Source organism: Typopeltis vanoorti, chromosome 9 (genome assembly GCF_054136105.1).
Source record: "Typopeltis vanoorti isolate ZY-2024b chromosome 9, IOZ_Tvanoo_1.0, whole genome shotgun sequence".
NCBI classification, from domain to species: Eukaryota; Metazoa; Arthropoda; class Arachnida; order Uropygi; family Thelyphonidae; genus Typopeltis; species Typopeltis vanoorti.
Window position 1 is genome coordinate 42216205 of NC_143557.1, and position 25866 is coordinate 42242070.

At 37.0% G+C, this 25866-nt stretch overlaps 1 protein-coding gene across 1 annotated transcript; it reads right to left on the minus strand.

Moving 5' to 3' along the window:
* Positions 1 to 9071: 9071 nt before the first annotated feature.
* Positions 9072 to 16481, minus strand: LOC150103006 (uncharacterized). Its single transcript, XM_090398254.1, has 5 exons — positions 16298 to 16481; positions 14716 to 14751; positions 14376 to 14516; positions 13355 to 13506; positions 9072 to 9283 (listed from the first exon to the last, which is right to left on the minus strand). The coding sequence occupies exons 1-5, from the start codon at positions 16380 to 16382 to the stop codon at positions 9134 to 9136; spliced, it is 564 nt and encodes a 187-aa protein (XP_090254380.1). The 5' UTR covers positions 16383 to 16481; the 3' UTR covers positions 9072 to 9133.
* Positions 16482 to 25866: the final 9385 nt, after the last annotated feature.

Sequence of the window (25866 nt, forward strand, 5' to 3'; positions counted from 1 at the left end):
GGCTTAGACCTCACTTTTTTTCAGTCGATATTCTTTTAGTGTAAATGTCGCTCCATGCATTGTTATAACAATCACAGTAAATTTTGATTATAGCCAAGTTGGCAGTTCCGTTCAGTCTCTATTGCGCCTGTAGCATAGGCTTTACTTAACACACAGTCTTCTACTTCACTAATAGAAGATGGACTGGAAAGATCTAATTTCGAATCCTGCTACACATGAAGAGATTTCGAATTCCATCATTGTGTGCCGTTTCCGACTGGGACTTTAATTAGGTTCAGACGATGCCGAGGAGTGTCTCCGTGGACTGTCCTCCCCTTTTAGCAAACCAACAGACGCGTGAACTCATAAAATTGACAGACGAACGTGTTATGGCTTTTGTCCTCGCCTGAAACTGAACTCTGCACAGTCGATCTGAATCAATAACAATTTATTCATCTGACTGTTAGAATTTGAGAAGCACAAAATATTGTGCCTGAACTAATTATCTTTGATTTTCGGCAAAGTTTTGTGCATCTTCTTTATGTGAACTGTAAACAAGTGCACCGATTGAAAGAAAATGATCAAAACATAATTTAAATTCTTGGAATTCGTCACATGATAACAGATAGTGAAAATACCACGCCATTCTCAACTCTAACGGATAGCAATGAAGTTAATACCGTCTGTGCCAAATCGAACAAAGAAATGACAAGTAAGAAAAAACAGTTCAAAAGCTTCCAAGAAACTTCGATGTACTTAAGAAGAACTCAAATACATTTTGGATACACAGATTTAAGGGTATAAATAAAGATTTTGCATTCTGACTCTTAAGAGATATTTATACGCGAAATCCTCCTTCTGCTTTTGTAGTTCGAAGGCTTCCTCCTGAGCCTGTAAACGATTGCCTTTGAGAAGAGAAAAGCGAAAGGTCTGTTTTCTAAACTAACGAAGACCCTTCCGACCTGCAATAATTGCAGAGTAGGGTTGTGCTATTAACAGCTCTTTCCGAACTCAAAGGAAGATCGAATTATGGTGAAAATTAAAGGGTATCTTATGCACGTGAATGCGACCTTCAACACCCTTACTCCGTTTTCCATGTAGTCTCTCCGGGGGGGGGGAGGAACTATTTTATCGGTTGAGGAAAGTTATCGTTGTTAAGGAGAACTCTCCACGGAGCTTATGGTCTCGAATAAAGGATGACACGGCGGTGCATGTCTGTAGGCGTTTGCTTGGTTTCTGGCTCGCTGCCAGACACGTGGTCTTTAATGGGAATTGTAAGATGAAAACTTTAAGTCTAAATGCACAAGTAGAAACATCCGCTGAAGGAATTCTGGATAAACGAATCAAACCGTTAGAATAAAATTGCACAAATAGCATTCGGCATTGGTAGCAATTATTAACGGAATAGTCCCGTCTCGAAGACGACGTTGCTTTCTATTACAAAGGCATCATTCTTGAGACAATGCCGATTGAAAAGGAATGTGAACTAGGATAATGAAGCGGGATTATGAATACAGGAATGTCTCGATTTTCTAAACTGAAAAATATAATGGAAATTCAGATTTAAGTTGGCGTCAGCTTATTATTTATTTTTTTTATTTTGTTTACTGTCTGGTGTTCAACCTTTTATCAGCCTGCCTACTAACATGCGCAAGTAGTCCGATCCAAAAGGAAGATCCAATTACGATGAAAATTAAAGAGTATCTTATGAATGCGAATCGAAATGCAATGACTACAGACATAAATACTTAGAGTAGGGCAAGAAGGCCACCGGAAAACCACCTTCTTCCGTAATCAGTATTCCCTAGTAAAGTAGAATATTGTTATCCCACCAACCAATTATATACACTGAGTGACTCGTTTATTAACAACCCCGTTTCTATGGAATCCGATGTTTCATCACGGACAGGGTTTGTTCGATAGGTGGGTGTGTATTGTTGTAGTCGGTTAAGAGCGCTATGGTGCTGGCGGTCTAAATATTCATTCTTACTGAAATCTTCATTTTATAATTTAAAAAAAAATTCTGCTAAACTCTTTATCATTTAGGATACGATCACGTGCTTGCATCATATTAGATTTGCCTACACACAGGGTATTTATTTGCTATTGGCTCTGCTGCTTCTCGTCTGTGGGATTTATGGTTCTAATTGACCCTAAAATATTTTGAATTCCTTTAGACATGTAGTTCTTTGAGTTGCTACCCACTAAGGTGATTTTCCCAGAGGGGTAGAAGTTTTTCATGCAGCACAAAACAAAGGAAAGCAACAATATATGTGAGTTTCGTCCGCGATCGATTGGCATTATGTATGAATTAATTATAATAACTTATGTAGCTTGCATATTGTCTGTGCTGTGGAGTAAAAACCTCGAGTTTCTGGAAGGAAGAAAATCGTTATTCTTCATATGAGACTTCCTAACTTATTCTTAGTATGAAAGTCCTTAAAAGGGTTTGTACGAGATGGCAGGTTTCTTTTTCCCAAAAGCTCGGATTTTGCACATGCCCCAAAACAAACTAGACAATTAACCTTAAAAAATATCCTTAATAGACAGTATTAAGTGACATGTATAGTAAAATATCAAAATACATTTCGCCTCGCAAACCCTAAGTTGTTTCAGCCGTGGGAAGCTCATCAGTTAGGCCATTGAAATATCTGTTATGATTTCCAAACATTGCGTCTCTTGCACCTCTAATGAGAGGTTGTCTTTATTTTATTTTATTTTTTTTAGAATGTTAAATTACCAACAGGCTGATGGTAATTTGATATTATCTACGTTTATTACATGTCAATTGTCAGTGCGTTTTCCTCGGCTGGTTCTTGTCTGAGGTAGAAAAGCAGTATTTCTGGAAGGAGAGACTCGCACCTCCGTATAAGTGCACCTAACCAATTATTAGCTGAAAAAAATGTCCATTAGACCGTGTGCTATATGAGATTGAAACCTGGATTATGATGCTGACATTTGTTGGCAGCGCCTGATATATAGAAGTATTCGTCATGCAGGATAAGTTGCCGATGCGTGACAATTTATAGATAAGGTGGATTTATCAATGTAATCTATGAGAAAAGGTCAGCTGATCGAGAACTGCATGTAATGTTTAGATGCTCTGGGGACAGCAGTTGCCCATTTTCTGGCTGCAGACCTCGCTGTCTGTGCAGAATCTCATTGTCACGCAATATCTGAGTACAGTTTATCCAAAAGAAATGTCCACATTTGCTGCAGCCTAAAATATTTCCCGATCACACACGATGATTGCGTTTCAGTGATTGCCGGAACGGATCTGTCATCATCCTTACAAAGCAGCTGTGTGACATTATGAAAACACAAAAATCGCTCTACAGTTCTTCTGCCGAAGAAGTGAACAGAAGAGACGTTTTGTTTGAAATGCCGTAACGGCGACTTCGGTATCACCACCAGCCAAAAAAAAAAAAAAAAAAAAAAAAAAAGAAAGAAAGAAAAAAACATTCCTCCTATTTGTATATTCTACGGTAATATCCTCATAATACTACAACGTACCAAATATTAAAATTGTATCTGTAAGTCTAACCTCCAAATGTTTGTTCAAAAATGCAGATTGTGTTGCCATGGAAACATTATGCAACAATCGAAATTCTTAATTTAAAAATCCTGGTTTCTGGATTAACCAACAGTATTTATTTATTTATTTCTTTACGATAATCCCACAGTATACGATTTCTGTAATAGTATCCGAAATCAATCTTTTTTTCAAATCTCTTTATCTATCGTGAAAAGCACGTCTGCTATCCAAACGCTGTAGCATCTGGCCTTTTAATTTTTCAAATTAGAGTGCTTTGAACCATTTTATTTTCATCCAGTCCTTATGAATAATCTGCATCTCAATTAAGGAATGGGTGAACACAATAGTCTTGGAAATGTAAGCACGCCAAAGAAGAACAGCACTTTAATTACCAGTTCTATAAAAACTGATAATTGAGATACTTATTGTGCTTATAAGAGTCCAGTAGTGTTTTAAACTTGCACACAAATATAATTATTTCTGGACACCACTTAGAAATTTTAGTATTCGAATTTTTAATTGGCATTAGCTAATGTGTTATTTAAATTGTTACATCTAACAAATACTCGTTCTTGATCTCAATTAGCTTCTTTAATTAGCTCATATCAACATAACTTCTTTATCACAAAGAAGGCTGTAATAGAAAATTGCTTAATTACTGCTCCGTTCACGGTAATCCTTCAGTCTCTCTCTCTCTCTCTCACACAGAAGGAAAACATAAGTAATGCCAAAGCAGAATAGAAGCGCAGATCTCTTGGAAAGCGACAAATGTCAACAATTTAATAGCTCCGAGTCGAAACCAATTGTCACAGAGTAATACGTCAGTTAATATTGCCACACAAACGATGCTGGCATGCAGAAAACGTGTTAAAATAACGAAGATGGGCGACTGAACCGCTCTTTCTGTAAGGACATCTCACCTGTATGTGCGTAATAAGCGGAGAATGTTCCAGGTCAACATTAAAGTGACAAACACCGAATACAAAGATTAAACGACCGATCTTAACAACGATGTTAAGTTAGAAATATTCTATGAGAATTCCGTTGTCTAGAATAGTTTTATTTGACTCTACTGGAATAATTTATACGCATACGTGTTATTCATTAATAGGAATTAACTGCATCCCTAGAAGAACAATAATTGAGCACGTGATGTGCTAATTTTCATCCATTGTTTGAAACTGTTGCATTGTTTAATGCAACAGTTTCAAATTCGTCATCTTTTAGACTTAGAGAACAAATCGTGTTTGGAACATGCAAAATTTTAAGGATAACTTGAACTCACTGCTCCATTTTCTTGTACCTCCGCCTCTCCTTTCGTCGCGCTGAAAGCTACCCTTCACGCAAAATATCAGTTTCATTTACTAATCGTAAACGGATTAACATTTTAATCCATCAGTCAGCTTGCAAACAAGCGCACGCTATTAAGTAATTGTTAACAATCAGTGTTCGCTACTGAGGCGCAAACGAAAGAATGCAACTAAAAGTGATTTCTGTGAACAGTGCGTTGTTTATGGAAAGCCACGGGATTTATAATTTCAGCCTTTGATATTAAATAACCAATTAAAGTGAAAGAAAACTTGCATTTCCTTTATCTTTTTTTTTCTCTCCTAACTTCCATCAGTTCTATTTACTGATCTTTACGCCATCTTGCCATAGGGGAGAAACAATGTTCTAATCAGTTTCTTGGTTATCATTACCATTCTAAGAGGAAATGGGAGTGCGACAGACGCGAAAAAAGGGGCGCTATCAGTCTGAGAATGGGGGGTTGCTTTTCGATAATGACCATAATCGAAATGGACAGGGATATGCCGTCTTTATTCTATCTATTCTGCTTAATCGCATATTAACGCCTCCTGTGTGCGAGAAAAGTGTTAGTTTCTGAAAAAATATTAAAAGGTGTGCGTTGAACTAACCGAGTTTTAATTTCAAACTAAAGGGGAAAAAATGAAAGGATCTTCTTTAGGCATCTTCGGTAAGAATTCGATTGAACTGAAACATGCAATAAATGCTGAGCATTTCGTCTCATCTTATAAAAGGAAGTTAATGCATTATTCCCTTTCTGCTTTTTGTTATGGTTTAATTTTAATGTCGTCATTACGATTCAACTTATTTCATTGAGTAATTTGTAGATAGTTTTCTAGATGTTCGTCGAAAGAGTCACTGTGACTCGAATAGATTTTGATGAATTTGATGTCGTCTATAAAAATAAATAATGGCTAAACGCGTCTTTCTCTTGCGTATCTGTAATTCTCGTTTTTTTATTTCATTTTTACTTTTTAATCCGGATATATTTACTCCTTACTTTTCACTGCATAATATCATAATTATATTTATAAATTCAATTCTAATTTCTGCTGAAATACGTTCCGACAGGTTATTATTTGCTTCCATGAATAAAATACCAATCATTTACACCAATTTATTGTATGCCACTATAAATAAATAAATAAATAAATTCCGTGTGATGATACTGCATTCCCCCTTTTTACGGGAGTTAACGGTACCATCTAGTCACCCCCCAAAAAAAAAATTTTATCCGGGCTCCGGAACCGGCATAGGCTGACGAATCAGACCTATGGCTGGGTCAGTATTCCTGACTGTAATCCGTGTGTATCCTCGGAACGGTTTGCCTGCTTGCGGGATGAAAAACATCAGATAAACTGGCGGAATAAACCCTACTGTCCACGCCCAAGACCGGCTAACTTGGCTGTGGCTGAGGAAGATCCTTGAGCTCCTCACGTCGTTGACGGAAATCGAACCGAGGACACTTCTTCCCCAGGCATATGGTTGCAAAGCTACTAGGCTAACCGCGCGGACTATGCTGCTATCACGTGATTTGATTCCCCAACTTTTCTGTGTACACTATGTGCATGGGAACCCTGCTTACTGATGACGATGTTGCTTTTCACTTGGAAACTCGTGGGTTCGAATCTCTTTTTAGGAGTCAAGAAACATTTTATAAGGGCTTTCGGAGTGAAGGTGAGTCAGCAGTTGTTCTTTAGCATTCTTTCCTCCTTCCCCCCCCCTCCCTCTGAAACTCTTGCTTCTTTCACCCTGCGAAACAGGCAAATCGGTGGAGAAAACTCGCCAATTAGACGTAATACGCTGGCCGCAGTTTTCAATTCCTCAGTCGCACTTATAATCAAACTAACCCAAGTACTTTACAACTTAAGACTTCTTAGCGAATTATTTACTTTCATTTCAAGAATCTATTACGCGTCTGAAAGCCATTTTTGACTCTTAATAAGAATAAACGATAAAAGCGTTTTGGTCTCTTTTCCAATGCGCTTATCGTAATATGCACTGTTTTTAGCAAGCAACTGTCGTTATAATTCAACAGCCTTTTCTCTAAAATGCTGTTCCAGATGTGCATTTCAAAGAGTCCGTAACTCGACAGACGGACACGTTCTGCAATTATATCTTAATTTTAGCCATTTACATGCTATTTTAAAAGCACTTAGAGCTCACCGTCACAAAAGGACACGTGGGTATTCTGTTGCAATATATTTTGAATATGAAAGAGAGCAAATCATTGTAATTTATTATAAAGAAAACCGAGCCGTTCGACGCATCTTATCTTGTGTAATAATAATACAAACTGCTTTTCGGAGAAGTAAACAATACATTTGACTGAAATCGTTCTCAGTCTAATGGTATCATAAAGAGTTGGAATTAAGACTCGATTCAGACAAGCCAATGACGCGAGCTTCTGCTAATGCGTAGAAACGAAATAGACAGACTTAATGCAGTGGAAGAAGACATTTGGTATTGAATGTAGAGTTGGGCTTAATGTTCATCTATTACCGTGCTTGGCCGTTAGTTTATTGCAGTAGTTACTCCTCCTGCAAACATTTACAGAGTTCTATTTCGGTTAAAATGTTACACGTTCTGTTTTGCGATGCAGACAATAAGAAATATCTCGTAGAGAACGTGATAAATCGCGATTTGCAGTCCGAATACGGAAAGGTAGAATCTTATTGCGATTAATTAAAGAGACTTTTTTTTTAAATGTGTTAATGATTATAAATATTATGTATTAATATATGCGATAAAACTCGATAAATTTGACTTTCAGATTTAAGTATGTCTTGCTGTTATATGGGACTTAATTTTTGTCGTCAGGAGCAGGAGACTTTGATCTCCTGCTCCTCAGGACAAAACTTCTGCTATTGTAAAATATCTGTTCTTTAAAAAAAAAAATATTTAGTGCAAAAATATTTCGCATATTTATGCTCCATTTGTTGCAAAGTACAAAACTATATTGTCTTCTAAGCCAGAAACATTAACAACGTATTAACCAGAAGTTATATTTTAGTAGTAAATTTTGAAGTAATGAGATCCTCTATTCCAAAAGTCATTTGCTCGCATAACGTAAGCGAGTGCTTGATTAAACTCTGGTTTGATAAATAAATTTTGACCAGATGAATTAAGACAGTGTAATTTATAGCCTGGATTCTCATATTAGCACCTGCTCATTTAATCTTGCACTTTTCCCCCATCATTTAGCGCATTAAGGCAACAACTTTGCTTCGATTTAAACTATGTTATAGTAACAAAGTTAATGAGGTGACATTAAAGACCAGAACGAAAGGTCACGCTTTAAAATCATATTTTCTTCACTTAAGGTAATGAAGTGAGAATAAAGTGGTACATCGGTGGGCTTAAATGTTCCATTGTAAATTGTTTTTTGCATCTACTATTGGCCTATTTCGATAATCTTCTACATATATATAAGTGAAACGTTCGGTAATTTCTAAAGAGAGGAGAGAATCTTCAACACAAGAACTACTGTTGACACACTTAAACACCCGCTAATTTATTCATCATTAGATTAACTGACCTTCTGATGATTGCATAAAACCCAACCTAAACGAACTTTCAGGCTGGAACCTCACAGTGACATGAAGTTGAACATAACTTATAAAGTTGTGTTCTATTTCACATACTAAAGTTGATTATTATGTTTTAAATAAATATATAATAAAAACGGATCTGAGAATAAAGTAGTTCGTGTTCAGTTCTTTGTGTTCTAATTCGTTCAAAAATGCTGATGTATATAAAAATAAACTTTAGTTTTTATGCTCCAATCCATATCTAACATCACACACTGCTAATTATTCAGTTACCGACACCACGGCTATTAATCATGGCAATCCGTGAATTAATAGCCTACATCCAATGAGCCATCATAATAATAGTCTTGATTCCGCTAGTGATTTTCGTAGAGGGCTCCATTCAAAGTAGAGAGTTCAGACCTTGCAAATAAAAGCAAATCCTGTTAAACCGTATATTTTATTAAGTCCAATAAAACTGGTCAAATTCCGTCCGAGTTCACGAAAATTTATGGAAGATTTGTTACGTGGGTGCAAGATATATCCATTCTTTCTGAAGTAATAGTGCTAAGACAGTTAGCATAATGGCAAGCACCATCTACTGGCGAGATTTTAATTTAATGTTAATAGTTTTATTTCCTGCATCTGTGTTTAGCTTCAATTTTGGAAACCATCTGCTGGTTTGTTGTTTTGAACTGCGAGTCGTACAATAAGAACAGGTATAAAATAAATCTACAATTTTATAAAGAGAGTCCTAAATATACAATTTATTACTGTTTTATTGTCAAAGCTCTTCTTTGGGCATCGGTGTAGTAGACAGAGGAGGCTTTTCAATATTTGACTCAATATGAAGATCGTCCAGATTCTCTCCCTCCTTTCCAATATTCTGAAGGTGTTCATTGGCCTCGTCCAACGATAATCCTGAAGGAAGGTCCTGAAAAACAAGGAGAGGATGTGATTAATACTTCTGTATTCCTAATATACTGTTACAAAAATTATTCTACACGTCCTCGAATCCTGCGTTCTAGTGTCCAATCACGAAGGCAGAAATCTTAAAATCCGCAGTTAAATTTTCTGCGAAGTTACTGCAGCATAGCAACGTAAATTAGAACGAAGAAAAAAAAAGTGCTCGGCATATTGGATTCAAGTTTCTGTGATCTGCCGTAATTAATTGAGACAGAAGCCCGACGGTTCCAATTAAGCTTCTGGTGAGATTAGGACGCTAGGTTTAATCTCGAAATCGCCTTGTGTCGCATCTCATTTAATCTGCGAAGTCAGCAACCATCGCCTTACTCGGCTCGGCCAATTTCGTGCCACTGTGGGTCTTTCTTGGTAGACCGCGAATATTGTAAATTGTTCGGCACGCCAGCGTTCCCGTTCTAATCGTGAACGAACGGGGAAATTTTTTTTCACGAAACTCTGTCTCTCTTGAGTAATCTGAATAAAATCTAAGATGTTGTTATCATTTCCTATTTGTGATTCGTGCTAGACGCTCGTTACCTGTGACTGATATCTGTCTTCGTAATGGCTTTTCCGTTAGGAGGCCTTTGGTAAGCTTGATGCGAGATGAAAAAAAATAAGTCGCTTAATTTTATTTCTAGGAAATCTTCACAAGTTTTGTAAGAAATGGTTAAATTCAGTCACGGGATTTTCAGAAATGGTACTTTAAATACTTATTCACCTACCATCCAATTATTTAAGTAAAAAGGCCAATTTTTACAGGGAAAAAAAAAGGTCATTTTGTTTATGTATAAAATTAGCATTATTTTAACCGTCTGAACAAGGCAGTTAAGAATAGTATGAAAGCCTTCATACACAAGAACAATCTCAGAATATACGCCACTTAAATATTTTTCATCTTCCAAATCACCAAGATTTTTCTTAGTTAACGGAACTAAGTAATAGTTCAGCTTGCTTACTAACGGAACTTCCGTTACTAAGCAAGCTCAGCTATTACTTTTGTTACCTCTATACATGTCAGTATGTTCACCTTGATCGAAGGATTTTGATAATTTAGCGTCAAGCACTTCCAGTAAAGTTAAACCGCAATATGGATTTTAAGTGAGATAAGCTAATTAAACATATGGATCGTATTCAGCATTTCTATCGTAAAGTCACGTGATATGAAATATGTTAGTTGGGGCGCAATATCGTGAACTCGCGTTATTTTGTTGACTTAACATACTTTGGATTAATTTAGAAGAATATCAATATTGACCTTCTGATTTTCAGTTTTGTTAGTTTTATTTCCAAACCTACCGCAGAACACATACAATTAACAGACTAAGTACACTTGCCTCGGTCTTCGTTGTTCGGCCCAAACCAAACGAAACCGGCTCATTTACCTTATGTTTACACATGAATAGTAGTAAATGTTTTTTTTTTTAAATATTGTTCTTTTCATGTGTCAATATGTAATTTTTTTTTCTGAAAAGGGGTAGAAATAAATGAATATTTTATTTTATTTTTAACTTTGTGCGTAACTTGGATGTTGCTCTAACTTAAATGAATATCTAGAAAGTTCGATTTTGCATCTTGATTGTCTGTAACTTAACAGATAATATCGTAAGAGTGAGTCTTTCTATTTAAATAGTGCACTTTTAACAGTATCAGAGATATATAAAAGAGCGAATAACTGATACTGGAAAACCTCGCTTAAAGCTATTAATTAATCCATCAATTAATGCGCGCTAAGCGAAATCACGTTAAGCCAATACAATAAACAATAGGAATAATTATAATTCACCCATCAGTTAGCGTAAAGTTTGAAAAACATTACAGTATCAGCTATATTAGAGGATAAAAATCAGCAAAGTCAATAAAAATCAATTGCTTAAAAGTTTGATCTAAACATTTGATTGAGGTATTTTTTTTTTTACAAAAAAAAAAAAAAAAAAAAAAGTAAAGATGTTTGAATAGACCTCGACTTTATCATCTTGTCACGCAATTTGCGATATCTAGCGATCGCTTTATCAAGATTTAGGCGAATTTCGAAGCTTCGTTCCATATCAGGATCGGCATCAAACAAAATTTCTTTAGCATACTCAATGTGATTGAAAACTAGCTCAAGTTCAAGTTCACTTACCTTCTTAGTCATAACATTTTCTTCTTGTTTTCTCACTCCATATCTTCTTCTTCTTAAGCACGCTGTTCTTCTAGTTGAACGAGATCATTCTCGCTTAACTGTTCTGAATGGGAATCTAGCAAGTTTCTCACATCTTCATTATCCAGTTCATTAAATCCAATTGTGCCGATTTCTTCAATAATGTTAGATTTCGGATTTTGCGCACGATAAACTAATATAGGCTTGAGTTTTGCGCTTTTATTAAGAGGCATTGCCTTCTAATAAAAGCGTAAAAATAAAAATAAAAGACTGTCTTTAGATGCTTTATATCCTGGTTGAGATGCTTCAGTTTTAGCTAGAAAAGTTTTTGTTAGCATACGCTTCCAAAAGAGACCAATTTCGTTGACGTTGAATATTTGTCGATCGTCACGATCACCCTCCTGAATTATCCTTTGCAATTCTTCAGGAAACTTGACCGCAGAATCTTTATCAGCACTAGCAGATTCCCCAGTTATTCTTACGTTATGCAGTCCAGTTCGATTTTTAAAACAGCCAAACCATCCTAAACTGGCAGTAGAACTTTCACATTCCTCTTGAAATTTGGTCTCTTTCAACGAGGAAAAAATATTGAGAGCTTTTGCCTGAATATTCCATCTACTAAGAGGTATTCTTTTTTGGTTATAATCCTGAGTCCAGAGTGATAGAAGACGTTCCATCTCGATCATTAAATGGCTTCTATTTCGGGTGATCCGCATGCTTAAAGAACCAGTAGCAACTTTCCTTGTTCTTTGTATTCTTTGCTCTTATTTAACATAGCCCAAACAGTAGACTCGCTGTATCCCAGGTCTCGCACAATCATTGTATTACTAGCGCCACTTTCGTGTTTTTTAATGATTTCCAGATTTTCCGCTCACTGCAGATTGGCGGAAAATCTGGAAATCAAAAAATTTCGCATACCCCCCCCCAAAAAAAAACGCGTTAACTGATTAATCATTCGCTTAAAGCAGGGGAAATAATATAATTTCACTCACTCGCGCTACTGATTATCGCGCATATCGAATTCGCGTTAAGCGAGGTTACCTGTAATCATCTTTTGTTATGCCCATTATGATTGCACGGCCGTTGAATGTCATCGTAGAATAGGCAGAGTGAAACTGCTTCCCATGAGTATGTTTAAGGGTCTTGCTGTCAAGTATATCATCATTATCTGTATGGTCCAGATCAAAGACTTTGAAATCCGAACGTGTCCCCAAGGAGTAAATATCGACCCCAGTATCAATAACACTTCCTAAAGTTCTTTTGTTGTTTGAAACAAAGGTTTGAATAGCAGCAACAATAGAATGATTTCGACTTAAAACTATAACTTTCAATTGCAAAAACAGTGACCTTTGCGTTCAAACAGGAAAGTTACATCATCATCATCAGGAAATCTAAAACAACAGCACGCCTCGGTGTTTGAGATTTTATAAATCTGAGCAATGGTCGGAGATGAAATAGATTTATTTTTATATTTTATCCGTGCATTGTGTAGGTGGATCAGCGGTGGTCATGAGTATCAATGACCTGAATTTTGAACAATAACATAAATCATGAGCCTCCATAGCTCAGTCAGTATAGACTAATTTGGTCGGAAACACCTGGGTTCGATTCCCGTCTGTGACGTAAAGGAACCTTTATCTGACCTCTTTCGACTAAAGAGGTCAGATAAAGAAAAGTCTACCTCGGTCTCTTACGGAGGTAGGGTTTTTTCGACTAACCACTTCATTCTCGATACGGTAGTGGTTAAATGTAGAAAAATCCTCGACACCGCAAGGTAAAAGAGGAGGGAAGGAATAAGAACATAAATCGTGGTGGTTAACATTAATGACGTTTTTACAGATTCCTTTCAACCAATATTTTACTAAATAGACAAAAGAATAATTCAGTTGAAGTTGTACTCACCCTCTCTTCCTTTTTGTCGGGTGGTAGTTCCATTCCTTCACAAGAATCTGTCGTTTTCTTGCAAAACTCCTCTTGCAGGACTCGGTTGGAATCGGTTTTGTATTTTTTGTAATACTTGATGAGGCTGCTTTCCAACTCACTGCGATGATTTTCTGAAAAAAATCGAATTGTCGGTGTAGAAAAAAACTACTCCTATGCTAAGACAAGCAGCTTGATAATCACTGATATTGTTCAGAGTATAAATATGTTGTATTATTATCCTTCCTCACTAATGTTGCTTTTAGTGAGGAAGTATAGTCTCTGCAAGATAGCCGTAACAACAAAAACGTACTGTCATTATTGAAAACTACCGAGTTTTTTTCTTTAAGAAAAAAATGTAAGACAGGTGATGTGAAGAGGCTATCTAAGGAGAAGTAGGCTTTGCTACTTGAAGCGATTTTCACAATAAAATTGTAAGGATATACTGAAAGAAATGTTAGTTGAATGTTTGCGTACAAGTTGCAGCAAGTAGCGCTACTGAAGGAATTTTTAAAAAAATCATGCATGCAGCATGTTCTTTAACATGCCGCATGCATGATTCAATAATGACCACCTGCTGAAAGCGTGCATCATGTACTAACATCGCAAAGCGGATTCACATATTTGCATTGATACAGAAAATTATCTCCTTACAAGCTATCGTGATATGTCGTGTGCAGAAAATGCGATCCTTTGAACTTACAAGAGCAAATAAATTTGCTCTTTCATTCCGTATTAACAGTATCGACATCTTTTCTCCTTTTTGACTACTAACTGCCATCTAGTCGGGCAGCGATGTCGTTAATAGCGACCACATTTTGGCGGTTCAGATATTTGATTGAAAAAAAAAAAAAAAGTAAGGATGAGAAAAGGGATTGCATTCAAAAGAGAAGACCAGATCTAAATTGTCGAAACTTAACTTTATAAAGCTAGGCCATGTCAAAAATAGATACGAGACCAAGGGTTGAGAACTACACTCGTAACTTAAGATCGTAATACATACCAAGAATGAATTTGCATGCCTTTATCATCTTGGGAGGACTGAAAGTGTAAACTACAAAGTTGTTGATTTGACACAGGTTATTTAAAGTAGATGTTACACGGCGTTTACTTCCAGATGAATCACGGAGTTTTTTGTGAAGCTCTGAAACAAAATAAATAATAAAATTGTGGGTTGAGATCGTTTGACCTGATCATAATTTGAATCACATCAATTAAAGGATAGATCGTATACTTATTACTAAAGATACGATGGTTGAAATATTGCATCTCTCGTTATCTAAGCAAATAGATTCGTTTATCTTACCGAATTACAGATTTCAATATTATTCCTGTCTACTTACCTTTTATCACTGCAACGCATCCCTCGCAGAGCAGAGCTAGAAAAAAAAAAATATTGCATTACACTTTAATTTCGGTAATGATTTGTGAAAATTAAACATAATTCAGTACATCGCATTCTCGTGCTCGCTTTTTGTTATTACGTGTTAGTATGCATTATGACACAATAATTAAAATATGTTTGCTTAGTACATTCACCCATGTTCCTCAGACAACGAACTTCTGGTCCTCTAGCTCTGTGACTGAGTCCATTTAGCTCGTAAGGAGGAATTCTTGACTCCACCTAGCAATTTTTCCAGAAAGAAAGGAAAAAAAGAATCCCACTCATTTTCTTGCCCCAATAAAAAAACCTAAAAGTTCCTCCAGTCGCTCCAATGTCAATACTAGGACTCGAATGTACCTTTCAGCGAGGCTATGCAAGCATTCATATTGACAAATAGGGCGAAACTCATTTGCTTGTGTTTTAATCTCCTTTTCTTTCAATTATTTCTGAAGAGCATTTTGGGTAGGAGCGAACGGCTCACGAGCAGTTATGATTCGAGTTCAGAGACTTGAAGTCTGTCGAATTTGTTTCTTGATGTTGTCCTTTCATACTATGGCCATATTCCTGAAACGCCCATCACTCATAATCTTCATAGAGACGTAGAAAACTTCTCCATTTAAGTCCTTGTTTTTACACACTTATATGTAACCTTTGGAGTTGCTTTTAAACATAGAAATATGCAGAAAAAAATGATATTTGAAATACGTATGTCATTACACCTTAACGTTGGATATTCCCAGTAAGAAAACCTGTACGGCCAATTAAAAAAAAAAAAAAACTATGAACTTTTATTATAACCATTTATAAATTAGGAGTAATAAAGTCCATAAAAGGATTAAAAAGATAAATTGAAGTCCAGTACTTAAATATGAAGTTTGATCGGCTTTACTGTGTTTACAATTTGGAGAACAGAGTGTGCATGATTACAGCTAACTCCTTTTCTTGAATCTTACAGATATAACTTAAAAGAACTCCCGCATTACAATGAACTCAAGAAAATATATTTTGATTATAATGGGAAATCGGCAGGTAAGTACAATGTATGTAATTCTTTAGCTGTTATATTTTCTAACGTTCGTATTATACTGTGGTGGTTTCCATGACAATCGTTTGAATCTCCTTCCATGGATCTGTTCGTACGTTTTTCGCTATTATGTAACAAGAACCCTGGTCATATATTTCCAGGAATTATATCAGTCTCTCTTCGAGACCAACTGCGCTTTCGCTAAATCCCCGCACTCAGTCCGTTAAAACACACGTACATTTTCTACGCCGCCACTCAGTAAGGTTGAGTTAACAAATGCCCTCCGTGCGGATTTTATCATACAAACAGAGAATGTGCGGACATTTCATAACATTAGCTACCTCGGTGACCGCTTTTTGAAATAATATTTGATAGATAAGTCCATATCTATAAGATATTATTCCACAATTTTCAATATTAAACACTTAATAAGTGAATCCAAAACATAAGAATTGTTCATGCGTATTTAACTCTTAGAATGACCATTGCGTTCGAACGAACAAAGAAATAAACTCACGTTGCCCAACCTTCGGACTTTCAGTTTCCCCACTGGTGATAAATAAAGCCAGTACAGATCCAAATAGAATACTCGACAATAACATTTTGCTAGTTTAATAAAACGAAGTAACTTTAATACAGATTTTAATTTTAACTTGGTTCCTTTCACTCATGAAGATGACGATTTTGAAGCAGAACTTATGTATTCCTTTATCTCGTTGGAATATGACCTTACGATATCCATTACAATGGAGGGTACAGTTTGTCATAAAGAGCAGTATTATCATTTAACAAAGCAAGGCACATACGATAAGATACCAATACGGTACGGCCCTCTTGAGCACGGCATGCGTCTAACAGAAATCATGTCCAATTCCATCTCTTTATCTAGTGTTTCAAATATATACTTGAATATTCTGTTATTTCTCTCTCTCTCTCTCTCTCTGTGTGTGTGTGTGTGTGTGTGTGTGTGTGTGTGTGTGTGTGTGTGTGTGTGTGTGTGTGTGTGTGTGTGTGCGCGCGCGTGCATGCGTGAGCGGGCTTTCGCTATAAATAGATCGCCTGCAGTAGTACTGGCTTTATTTCCAGAGATCATCATATACTCTCTTTTGTTCGTTAATTATAAGACAATTTTTCCTCTCTTTTACTGTGTAAATTCCTTGACTAAGTTATTAAGACCACATCAAGTCGACAACACAATGTTCCTGTTCAGAACATTTTGATTCAGTATTATCAGTTTTTATTTATTTTTTTCTCTCGATTGATGTAAACAGCAATGTCGATAGAACATTTCCATGCTGAAGGCCATGAATAACCGTAAAATGCTGAGTCTCGTTTAATTCCTTTTTTTCTATATGTATGTTATTTCTTGTGACTATTTGCACTAAGCGTATCACTTCTTAGTGTCATATTGCCTCATAGCATGTAAATGACAAACGCAAATTACCTCCTGTTATACTCAACAGTTCACTACATGCCTTTTCTGACCTTTAGCAGAACGACAGTGGAATCCCGAATTGACTGAGATACAAAGTCTTCCGATCCTTACATCACTCTCCCATTTGTGCTTGAGTTGCTTCACTCATATTTATAATCTTTTATATTTCTTTGGGCTTCTTACAAATCATTACTTCCTCTAAGTGTTACTGCAGATAATGAAAGTTATCAAATTTCAACTTCGCCATCTGCAGGAATCGGTAGAGATTTGCCCATTGGTTGTGTGTGTGGGGGGGTTTCGAATCCCGTCCAGGGCGTGACCAAGTATAAGGAATTTTCATCTCTAGGACATGAAGAACCGTTATAAGAGATTTGAAGATGAGTTAGCCTGGCTTATACAGCAATGGCAGGATTTTTAATCCCGCAAAACAGACCTGATGAACTCACGCAATTGACACGTATAAATAAAAAAATTGACCTCACAGCCTCTGTTTTCTTCGGCCATAATTCAAAAACAATCAACCCAGTTATTTAAATTAGGGAGATATTAAATCCCATATTATTTCAAAGCCGAATAAGAAACTCACCGATAGGAATCAAAGAGTTTATGCCGAATATAGCAAACTATAAAAGTTTCGGCGGACTGTAGCGTAAGCTAAAGCACGTAGTTCAACACTAGGGCAACTCGTTGCAAAGGTGGGTAAAGTTCTGATCACTATTCTTAATATTACCCATAATGTAAAGCACATCTCCTAGGAGATGTTTGATGTTATACATTATGGTGGGAGGTCATTACCCAGACCTTTTGTATAGGTGAAGCGGCTCTAAAAATAAGACGATTCCGAAAGATCGCCCAACTCACCTTTGTTCCACTCAGTGACAGGCTCACCCCATCACTGAGAAGAACTTCTCAGCATTGGTTCTACCCAGTGGAAGGCTCACCCCACCACCAAGCAGAGCCATAATCTCAGCGGTGGCCCCACTCAGAGACAGGCAAAAACCTACCCCCAAGCAGAGCCTCTCAAATCAGAGCCAGAGCCGCACCGGTTTAGACATTTTTGAGGTCTCGTCAGTGGGAGCCAGACCTGAAATACTGTAACGAGTTGCCCTAGTGTTGAACTACGTGCTTTAGCTTACGCTACAGTCCGCTGAAACTTTTATAGTTTGCTATATTCGGCATGAAACTCTTTGATTCCTATCGTTGAGTTTCTTATTCGGCTTTGAAATAATGTGGGAAATGTTACATCGCCGAAATGAAGCCTATTGACTCTTTATTTAAGTAATCAACCCAATATTTTAAGGCTCACAGTATGAATTAGACTACTCAACCTCTTAGCCAACAGATGTCTCCTTTAAAGCAAAAGAAAGCCCAGAAAGGGCTTTTTTGCGAATTTCTATTTGGAACTGGTACAGACGCTTACTTGCCTGTGCCAGAGTCAGTAGAAGGTGTGCTTCCTTACTTCGTTATGCTGTTGGGTTGCCAGCTTTTCTGCTCGTTCGCAAAGTGTCATGGTGAATGTGTTCCACTCATCATCCAAAATGGATGAAAGCACAGAATCATAGGATGCTACAGCACCATATGATTCTGTGCTTCCAATCTCCAACTTGAAAAAGCATAGCTTGCACTTCCGCACATTCGTCGCCTTGTATTGTTTCTCATTCTTTTAATTTACATTAGAAAAATACTAATAATTAAGCAGTGCACAGATCTTATCAATTCGTGTACAGGATAAAGTGTAAACACCAAAAGAAAGTGAGCTTCATTTATGAAAGAAAATTGGGTGCTGTTATAGTATTACAGGTTCGATTGGATGAAAAAAAATTCTTTACATTGCATGTCGTTCACAATATATTTTGCTGTTGTAATTTTATATATCAATAAATATTTAAACTTAATTTCCAGTATTCTATTGTGTAAACTGTATAATTATTTTTACTTAGCTTAAGAATAACAGAAGATTGTTACTCTTAAGATAGTTTACAACTTTCTTATTCATTGTGTCCTCTTGAGTCAAAAGGACACAACTTGAAACACACTTTCAACCAAATATGGCAAGTTGTTCGAGGTCATAAGTATTTGAGCACAATCTAAGCATAATGCAATGGAGTTTCCCATTTCTGAAGTTTCTACAAATTAAGAGTTTGGTGTGAGCGATTTCCAGAAAGAGTTCTTTAATTCTAGAACGTTTTACTCGGGAATGTTAAGATTAGTTGGAAGTTTTTATAGTCCAGAGGGTTTCAAATTAAAGTTCTCCTATACAGAGCAAACTGCAGAGAGAACCAGTAGACGAAGCACACGCAAACACCTAACCTAACCCTAACCGTATCATAGCTGATACCGCCATATGGCATTGTGCTTAACAGAACTTAAATGATCTGTCGATTTTGTCGTTCAAATCTATCAGATAAACTTTACCCTACACTATGCTTTTGAGGTAGTGGTTAAGGTCTGATGAACGCGGTGACCATTTCATAGAAAATGAGTGACTGATTACTTTATCCTCTGTGGAGCGTTGAAGAATTGTTGAACTTCACGTCCTATGTGGAGAGCTGCTCCATCTTGCATCAACAATGTTGTGTTCAGGCGCCCTCTTTGCTGCAGTTGTGGGATGACGACACTGCTCAGCATGTCTCGATAATGCGCAGCCGTGACCGTGCAAGTCACAGGTCCAGTTTGATGGACTTCTTAGAAAAACAGCCGATAACGAACTTACCGGCAAATCCTATTCCCTACTGCGACCTTTAGCGAAGGTAAGGGAACTTGTTGAAATGCACGGGGATTCTTTGTAGTCGAAACGGTAATTTTGACTGTTTAGTGTTCTACAAACATGAAAATGTGCGTCATCACTCCAATAGGATCTTCCAATCCTCGTCGACCTCCATGCGTGCAGAAATGTCAACATAAATGTTTCGCGACGCCGTCATCTCCAATTTGCAACTCTTTGCTATGGCTGAGTTTATATGGATATCATTGCAACGCTTAACGCAATACTCTCCACATTGTTGGGCAAATCTAAATTGTATTGTTATGGCACGTGCAGTGCACGAACTTACAGCATTCTCATTTAACTGCTCAACAACCGTATTTGCAACATCTTCAGTGATTTGCGGAATTTCAATTTATGCCCTCTTCCAAATTGCTTATCTTTTCAAATCGATGAAACATGCATTCAGTTATTGGGCCTTTTCACCAAGTTTTTTGGCGGCTATGCTCGTGCAGCTACTGCAACATTTCTCCCATTACTATAGAAGCTATTCACTTTCAGGCAAAGGAAGACCCATCGCGCAAGTCGAAGGACTGTGGAGTCAGTCTCGCTTCTTTGCTTATATCACCTTACAGTCAAGTGGTATGCAAAATTCTGAATTTTTTTTTTCTCGCTCATAGTGTAATTTTTCTTCTATAGGTCATATTCAATGATTTTGAATTATATTCAACATGAAATACCATCAAGTTTGATGGTATTTCAAATACTGGATTTCTCTACTGACTGTTCTGAATAGGGGTACATTAATTTGAATAACATAATAGAAACGAATTGAGTAGTACCAGTTCAGGTGCAAAACTTAAATAATCTAGATGGAAGTTGCAAAAGAATTTAATAAGTATTTTGCAAGAGTATATGTGAAAAATAAAGAAAACAAATCACGTTTCACATAAGAGCCTCTTGATTAAATTGTACCAGATAGGTACTGATGGTGTAGTGCAGTGGTGGCGAACCTTTTTATGTGCGCGTGCCAAAAATTTGCAAATCGGGTTGCTGACGTGGCGGCGCGTGCCAATCATTTACCAATCGACTTGCTGACGTGCCAGGAAGTATTTAATAGGAGAAAATTAATCTAACTTAATTTATTTATAAATTAATTATAAATAAATTATAAATTTATAATATAGATATTAATTTATAATTTTATAAATAATATTTTATTTTATTTATAATATTTATTTAAATATAAATTTATAATATTATTTAGTGTAAAATTGATTATTCTATTATTAAATTGATTTTAATGATGTTGGTTTGAAAAAATACGGTAGTGAGAAAAATATTTACGCATTGTAACTCATCATAGAAGTCAGCTGAGCAGAGGAAGCAGCGGAAAGATGTCAACTTACCGTATTTACTCGAATATAACTTGTCCTCGCGAACAACTCGCACCCATGATTTTACTTAATGAAAAACCACATTAGAAAGTTTTGCATATATCTCGCACACGAAAAATGTTTGAACATTGGAACTTTTTTCACGTGGTTCGACTATAAATTATATATTTAGTTTAATCCTTTATCTAAGTGTAAGCAAACAAAGTTTGCGCTTGAAGTATCTTGAGGACTGATGCAACTCGTGGCAAAGGTGGACTGACTTCCCATCACTTGCCTTAGTATCCATAATGCAAAGCACAACTCCTTGTGAACATGTATAATGCTTTGCATAATGGGAAGGGTCACTACTCAGACCGGTTTCGACCTTTATTGAGGTCTCTTCAGTGGGTGCCAGACCCAGAGGTGATACCAAGATTGAAGTAACGCAGAAGTCAAATTTTCCTACACCAGTTGCCAAAAGGTGTCACACTTCCAACAACTTTCCCAAATCCAGAATTATTTAATAATAATGCTTGAAATTCAATGACTCAGCATTACTTCAACCTTGGTATCACCTCTGGGCCTGGCTCCCACTGAAGAGACCTCAATAAAGGTCGAAACCGGTCTGGGTAGTGACCCTTCCCATTATGCATAGCATTATACATGTCCACAAAGAGATATGCTTTGCATTATGGGAGATACTAAGGCAAGTGATGTGAAGTCAGTCTATCTTTGCCACGAGTTGCTTCGTCCTGAAGATACTTCAGGCGCGAACTTTGTTTGCTTGCATTTGGATGAAGGATAAAATTAAATACGTGGGTGATCTGAAAAGTTCTCGGCCTCAACCATAAATGACAACACTATCGGCAAGGTTTTTTTTTTCCTAAGTAGGTACATCTGTCATATAAACATCCATGTGAAATTGTAAGTCATTCTATCAAGCAGTTTGTTTTATACAGCTGTCTGAAGCAAAAGTGGTGTCTGTATCTTTTGAAATGGATAAAATTCAGTATTGTGCGGTTATGAAATTCTTTGTAAAAGAAGATTTAACGCCAAAAGAAATTTATTTGAAGTTAATAAAAGTTTATGGGCACTCTTCTCCTTCGTTTTCGACAATTAAGAAGTGGGCTGCCAAGTTTAAACATGGCCGTACCAGTCTTGAAGATGATCCACGTGAAGGACGTTAAAAAGTGTAACACCAGAAATCATTGATCAAATGCACGATATGATATTAGATGACCCGGCGAGTCAAAGAACATGAAATTGCTGAGACTATAGGCATTTCATTTCAAAAGAAGGTGTAGGATTCATTTTACATGAAAAATTCCATATGAAAAAGCCAAATGCGCAAGATGCGTGCGGCACAGATAAAAAACGCATTCGCATGAAAATTTCTGAACAGTGCTTGGAGCGTTTTAACAAGAATAAAGCTGATTTTGTGCGTCGATTTATTAATATAGATCATATTTGTATTCACCATTACACACCAAAATCCAAACAGCAGTGAAAACAGTGAACAGAAGCCGTGGTCGTTCAGCCCCAAAGAAGACAAAGTCGGTTCCATCAGCAGGAAAGGTCATGGCATCGGTGTTTTGGGATGCTGAAGGCATTTTGTTTATTAATCATCTTGAAAAGGGTAAAACAATAACCGGGGAATATTATTCCGATTTTTTAACCAGACTAGAACGAAAAAAATTCGTGATTAAAGACCCGGTTTGCAGAAGAAAAAAATCATCTTTCATCAGGACAATGCACCTGCCCACAAATTTGTTTTGGCAATGGGAAAATTAAGGAATCTGCACTGTGAATGGTTGGAACATCCACCCTATTCCCCAGATTTGGCTCCCTCTGACTTCTATCTCTTCTCAAAACTAAAACTCTTCATCGCTGGTCAGCGTTTCTTCGAATCGAGAAGTGATTATTGCAGCTGTAGCGGAATATTTTACAGATCTTACTGAGAACTACTACAGAGACGGGATAATGGCGCTGGAGTATCGCTGGAATAAATGTATTAGTCTGAAGGGAGATTATGTTAAAAAATAAAAATAATTTCGAAATTATAAATTCGTGTTTTCATTGTTGGGCCGAGAACTTTTCAGAAGACATGTATATAATTTGTAGTCTAACCAAGTGAATAAACTAAATAGTAACTCACTCCCCACGGTTAACAACACGCCCTCCCCAACAGTCATTATACTGCAGATGCAAGAAAAACAAGTACATAGTTTTATTGTATCCCTGAATAAGATACAGAGCCTTTTGAAGTCTGTAATATATTTCTCAACAAATGGCGCAATTACAGATAGCTGGAATAAAAATTGCCCTAACTAATGAATCACATGTCCTCTCTTACAGAATCTATGCTGTATAGACTCAAGCAAAACCATACGTGGAAACGCAGTAACTAAAAACTCTTGTCCAATTTTTCAATTACATGAAATAAGTGTTTGTTTGATTGCATTTGAAATGCTCGATCTCATTATGACAGAACACAAAGGCTAACTTCAAATAAAATTCTTCCACGAATTGAAACATGCCATAAAATGCGTGTGTGAGTTCATCTGCCAGCTCAAACGCAAACAAGCAGCAATAAAATGCAACCAAGGGTTGAAATTTTGTGTGAGTTGAGCTTGCCAGGATATTGAGAAGTTCTGTTGGAACGATAAACGACACCCCTTCGTGAATATGTTAAAACTAAGAAATATATAGTGAATGTTGTTATGACAGTTTCAAATGTTATGGAATTCAGTTGAAGAGAATTAGCATTTCAATTCAACATGTCGGTTGCCTGTTTTTTGGGTCGCGATTTCACCAATCATATGCACGTCTTCACAGCTTCTCTCTCGTGTAAAACAAAATTTAACTTGTACGCATTGTAAAATTAAAAAAAAAAAAAAAAGCTGAATAATTTATAAGCGTATAAAAGGATGTCACCTGTAAATCGCTGACGTGCCATAGGTTCGCCATAGTGCAATAGTAAGAAATTAGGTGACAGGAAGTAATAAGCGAGGAGTCGTCAACCAGCCAGACTTTTAGAAGTGAGGAACCATCTCGTTCAGTGTTATGACCGTTGTTGGTGTGAAGTTGGAAAGAGTAATCAGCTGTTCTCGTCACCTCAGTTCTTTACAGTGGATCTAATGTGAATAAAATCAACTATATCTGACGATTCGGTAAGCAGATTTGACAAGCTTTAGAAAAAAAAAAATAATAACGAATCCAAAGTTTCGATTGATATGGAATTTAAGTTTATTAATACTATTGGTAAGACCATTAGAAAAGCTTAGTAGATTGTGAATTTAATTTAAAAAAAAAAAAAAAAATCTGCATTTTTAGGAGAAAGTGACGATACTGTTATACACGTCTTTAGTCAGTATACACGCTATCAAATATGTGCAATGCCAGCTCATCCCAAATCCTCACTCTAATATGAGCCTCCGTAGCTCAGTCGGTATAGACAAAGCCCTTTGGTCGATAAGACCTGGGTTCGATTCCCGTCCATGACGTAAGGAGCCTTCATCTGGTCTGTTTCGATTAAAGGTGAGTTAGCTAGTCCCTTACGGTGGTAGAGGGTTTTTCTCCCGGAAACTCGGGTTTTTCGTTCCTCAGAACAGGCAAACCATCCCCGTGAACACACGCTGCTACAGTCAAAAATAGATACTTAATCCCTCATTAGGAGAGCTCAACCAGTCCTAAGGGGCGGCCGAGGAAGGGCGGGAAACCCCACACTAATAATAATAAAAACTCTAATATGAAAGATATTAATGTGAGTTTGGTCCACATTTTGCTGCTATAACAGCATTAAATCTTCTGATGGCTTTCTACTAGATTTTACCATTTTGCTGAAGAATTTCCCCTTCCATAAGAGCATTAATGACGTCTGGCAATAAGCCTGGTTGCAGTGGATGTTCCAATTCATCCCACGAATATTCGATCGGATTGAGGTCGTGCAGGCCAGCCAAGTTCTTCAACACCTATCTCATCAACCCGTTCCTCAGACCTCACTTTGTACATTCGGCATTGTTGAGGTCGATATAGGAAATGACTATCACCAGAACTGTTACCATAACGTTACAGACGACGTCGTAAGATTCCTCATTGTAGGGTTGGGCCCAGTCTGAACCATGAAAAACTGCTTCAAATCATACTTCTATCAAACTTCGCAATTGACACAACATATTCGGGCAGGTTGCGTTCTCCTAGCATTCACCAAATCCAGAATCGTTCATCGGACTGCCAAATGGCAAAGCTGAATTCATTACTCCAGAGAGCGCATTTTCACTGTTTCAGAGTACCATGTTGGCGAGTTTTACACCATTTCACTCATCTCTTAGCGTTACCCTTACTTGTGAGCGATGGAGCGGCCATAGAAACCCACGTTCTTCAGCTCCCTGATGACAGTTGTGGATGCTGGCCTTGCATGCAGGGGCATTTCAGAACTCGGTAGCGAGTGTTTCAGCCGATTTTTTTGCGCGCTTGAGTTATCGGTGGTAAAATTTGATTTTGTGTGGTTTTCTAGGTCACGATTGTGCTGCTGTGCGTTCTATCATGTCCGCCTTTAATATATAATTTAG